The sequence below is a fragment of the Chanos chanos genome, chromosome 10 (assembly GCF_902362185.1).
Source record: "Chanos chanos chromosome 10, fChaCha1.1, whole genome shotgun sequence".
In the NCBI taxonomy this organism is placed as follows: Eukaryota; Metazoa; Chordata; class Actinopteri; order Gonorynchiformes; family Chanidae; genus Chanos; species Chanos chanos.
The window spans coordinates 5513891-5518583 of NC_044504.1; the positions used below are offsets into that span (position 1 = coordinate 5513891).

At 47.3% G+C, this 4693-nt stretch overlaps 1 protein-coding gene across 1 annotated transcript; it reads right to left on the reverse strand.

Moving 5' to 3' along the window:
* Positions 1-1374: 1374 nt before the first annotated feature.
* On the reverse strand, positions 1375-2148 carry LOC115822701 (uncharacterized protein C21orf62 homolog). Its single transcript, XM_030786617.1, has one exon. The coding sequence runs from the start codon at positions 2146-2148 to the stop codon at positions 1375-1377; it is 774 nt and encodes a 257-aa protein (XP_030642477.1).
* Positions 2149-4693: the final 2545 nt, after the last annotated feature.

A 4693-nucleotide genomic window follows, 5' to 3' on the forward strand; every position in this document is an offset into this window, starting at 1 on the left:
TTTAGTCTTTCAGAAATCCATAAAAGTGAATTCATGTCGTCAGTTTTGAAGCGACAGGGATGGAAAAAGTATAAGTAGAAGCACTGTTACTAAAAAAAAAAAAGTACTCTTAAGTAGAGTTAAACTGACAACCGTTTTTGTAAATTGTAAATGAGTGACTACTTTACTCTTACTTGAGTATTTTTCAGGAGGGATACTTTAACTCTACTTAGAGTACATTTTTTTAGTAACAGTACTTGTACTGTTTCCACCCCTGAGAAGCGATAATGTAATCTGCATGGTTGTCAGACTGGGCTGTGTATAAAAGCAGGGATTTTGCAGACACACTCTGTTTATGTGGCATATCAGCATATAGCCGTCAGTAGCAGGGACTTCAGCTCAAGCAGTGAAGAAAGAGGCATCAGGGCTAGAATCCAGCTATCCACTGACCACCTTGATACGCACACGCAGACACATACACACACACACACGCACACGCACACGCACACGCACACGCACATGCACACACACGCACGGGGACACGCTCACACAGGGACAAACACACGCACATGTGCACACACATGCATGCACACACACATATGCACACTCACACACACACACGCACATGCACGCACGCACGCACACACACATGCACAATCACATGCCTACGCACACACACGCACACATACGCACACACACGCACACACACGCACACACGCACACACACACACACACACGCATACTGTCATACCTAACTTCTATACAATACAGCAAACTCACTCACTCACTCTCTCTCTCTCTCTCTCTCTCTCTCTCTCTCTCTCTCTGTCTGTCTCTGTCTCTGGGCTCTGGTCTTTGTCTGGGAAACATTGTGAGGGATGGGCAGCGCACATGTGCAGGCCCAGGCATGTATGAATCACTGGTCTGCTTCAGCTCCACTGACCCAGACCGCGAGGAGATCATGACAGATTAAAGATCCCTTGACAAAAGAACCCTGTGACTCTACAATGACCAGTGCTTTTCAGATAACCAGTCAGAACTACCAGAAAGCCAGTTATAAAAATAAACTACCACTATTTCAAAATCAGAGTAAGGCACACACACGCACGCACACACAAACACACACACACACACACATGCACACACACACACACACACACACACACACACACACACACACACACACACACACACACTCACACACACACACACACACACATCTCCATCCTACTGTTTCAAAATCAGTAAAAACACATGTACACACTTAAATCGTCTCTTTTGTTGCACAGTCTAGGTCCATAAATTCCCACTAGAATCTGGATGAGTAATGAATTGCCGGGTGAACTGATGCTGTTATCCAGAACATTGTCCATGATGCAGCCCCTGCAGGCTGGCCTAGTAAATGAAAGTCAGAAGGGACGGTTTCTGTAGATCTGTGGGGTTGTTATCACCGTTGTCATTGTCGTTGTTGTCGTCGTTGTTGTGTGTATGTGTGTGTGTTGGAGGCAGGGCCAGGTTGGGGAAGTGTCTCGTTAAGGACGGAACCGGCGGTCCACTCACACTATACGCCTTTAGTGTAGATGCCCCGTTCAGCACTGAAACGTCCAGAAAGGAGACGTGTAGCGTCGGACCTCCTCCCGAGAAGACCCCCTCTCCCTCCTCCTCCATATTTCCCGGTCCAAAGCTGATGTTCAGGGCTTGCTCAGGGTGCTGGGCTCCTCTGGCAGAGGTGTGAACCCGTAGCTTTCTCAGGCCGAAGAGAGCCAGGTACCGGTCCGGGCCGTCCAGGGGCGTCGCGGCGCACAGGGACAGGTGGAGCTCGGGTACCTCGCTGCCGTTCAGGAGCTCTCTGAGCACCCAGGGGTCCCGGACCCAAACGGTGAGGTCTCCGGCGCCGCTGTTCACCCGCAGACCTCCAGGGGGCAGCGAGGAGCGAGGCACAGTGCGGCAGCTGCACAGCAGGTTGGCCAGCGCCTCGTCGCAGTCACGAACTGCGCTCGCGCAGCTGCAGTTCCGTAGGCTGTTGCCGTGAGCGACGCTGTCAAACACCAGGGTGTTGTTGCGGGATACGGGAACGGGGGAAAACTCAGTTCCAAGTGTGGAGTAAAGGAAACTGAGCAGCATGTACAGGGCTGCACACACCACAGCCTGTGACCGCGATGATCCCATCTCTGTGGTAACTGAGTCAGACTACATCCTCACAGAGGTCGCAATGAAATTTATAGAGCTGTTCTTGGCTGTGGAGAGAGAGAGAGAGAGAGAGAGAGAGAGAGAGAGAGACAGAGATGGTAACAATATGATTAAGGCTTTTAAAATGATCTGTAAAAAGACTTTTTAAAAATCAGATGTAATCTTCTACCTTAATTTTCAAAATATAGCTTTCATACGTCCCCTATGCAAAATATCCAAAATGAATCTGAATAGCTCCAATTTAAACATGCACGTTCGACAGAATGAAGGGCTTTAGGGGGAGAAACCACTGGTTTATATTTCCAGTCCCAATCTGCCATATGCCAAACACAGCTAATCCGCAACGACAGGGAGGGGTCCTTCCAGCCCATGAGGCCAACTCCGGATGGCATTAAGGCGTCTATTAAAGTGCCTGTGCTGTGGTGAGAGCAGGCCATGGCCCAGTTCATTGAAAAAAAAAAAAAAAAAACAGGCAGGAAAAATAAAACACTGACTCTTTCTTCTCTCAGTCAGCAGTCTTGACCTGCAGAAACACTTTTTCATTCTTTCCCGTAACTTTCTTTCAGCCCCCCCCCCAGCCCCCCACCCCCTTTCTAATAAAGAAAGCGTAGACTCAGACTTTTCCGCTGTTGTAATTGGCACTACAATGGAACAAAAAGAACATGGTTTGTCTGAGATCATGTCTATAAAAAAGAGAAAGGGAGAAAAAAACAAAGAGAGAAAAAAAGAGAGAGGAGACAGGAGTGAAAGAGAGAGAAAGAGAGAGAGAGAGATGACCGTGGTCATGAAGAATCCCCTCCTTCTTTCTCTCTCTCTCTCTCTCTCTCTCTCTCTCTCTCTCCCTCTCCCTGCTGTGGTTACATAACTTCAGTAGCTGGTGATGTATAGTCTAAAGGCTGCCCATTTGCCAGGCAGAATAAACTCTGTTACCATGGTCACCTAAACACTCCTTATCCAGACTTAAACATACGTAGAGGAGAAACCACTGAACTGTTAACACAAAGCACGGCTGCGTCAAAGTCACCGCCACTGGTTCACACAACCAGGAGTAACACAAGAACATCATAAAAATAACAGTCTGAGAAAATACAATTAAACTTAAAGTCCTCAGACGTGTTTTAATCGATAAAGGAATGTGAGGTGTCTTTGGCCGAGAAGAAAGGCATAAAGACGCATAAACACACAGGCTGACGGCTAAAGTCTCACTGGTTGGCGGCTGAAGTCTCTCTCCTGCTCTCTGTCCTGGGATGGGAAGCTGGAGTTTGGCTGGAGGCACATGGAAGGTAGCGTGGTGTTTGTAAACTGCATGGAGTGGAGGAGACAGGAACAATAACGGACTGAAGAGAGGGGTGAGAGGAAGAAAAAGGGAAGAGGAAAAGGGAGGAGAGGAGAAGAAGAGAGAAGCAGAGAGCATTCCTCTGACATCATCCTCCACATGTGGATGCATACAGCATCCACCCAAATAAGTCCCTCTCTCTCTCTCTCTTTCTCTCTCTCTGTCCCTCTCTCTCTCTCTCTGTCCCTCCCTCTCTCCCTCTCTCTCTCTCTCTCTCTCTCCCTCTCTCTTTCTTTCTCTCTCTCGCTCTCTTTGCTTCTCGCTTTTTCCCAACCGAGCTTCTGTCTTCCACCTGCCTCCAGCCTCTGTCAGTCTCAGTTTCTCTCTCTGACTCCTCATCTATCTATCTATCTATCTATCTATCTATCTATCTATCTATCTATCTATCTATCTATCTATCTATCTATCTATCTATCTATCTATCTATCTATCTATCTATCTATCTATCTGTCCTTCTCTCCTATGCACTCCCTGTCTGCATCTTTCTGTCTCTTCCTCTTTCTCTCGCTTGCTTGTTAAGTGTCCTTTAAGTGAAGAAAAAAAGAATCACCCAGGGCTCCAAAGACAACACGTATTTCCCAAAAGCACTAGTCAGTACTCACCGGTGGATCTGGATTAATTTGGCAGGCATGCTGTCCTCTTCCTCACAGACGTCTCCTGGCATCTGCCTTCATGCCGTGAGTGAGAATCAACATCTGCTGCCAAAACCACGCAGACAAACCTCCTCTGCTGACAGAGAGAGAGAGAGAGAGGGAGAGTGAGAGAGAGGGAGGGGCATGTGATTGACCCAGATGTTTAGAGAGGTAGACGCAGAGGCAGGCAGTTTAAAAAGAGGGCCGAGATCTAGAGAAATATTGTGAGAACGAGGGAAAGGGGATAAAAATGTGATGATAAACTGATAGAGAAGAAGACGGAAAAACCAAGACATAATTGAGGTACAGAAGAAAAACAAAACAAAAAATAAAACCAAAAACAAAAAAACGTGGAGCAAAGACAGAGAGGGATTTAAGAGAAGAAAACAGACGAACCGTGTAAGGGGAGCACTCCATTAGCTGTCTGCCTTAGTGACATGACAACTATGAATGCTGTCTTTTTCTCCTTCTATGCCATTCCCTCTCTCATGCTCTTCATCCCTCCTTCTTTTCCATTTCTCCTCCCTCTTGCTTTCTCTCGCCCCTCTCTCTCTCT

Excerpts from the sequence above, each read along its gene's own strand:
- LOC115822701 (XM_030786617.1), bottom strand. The coding sequence starts at position 2,148 with ATGGGATCATCGCGGTCACAGGCTGTGGTGTGTGCAGCCCTGTACATG.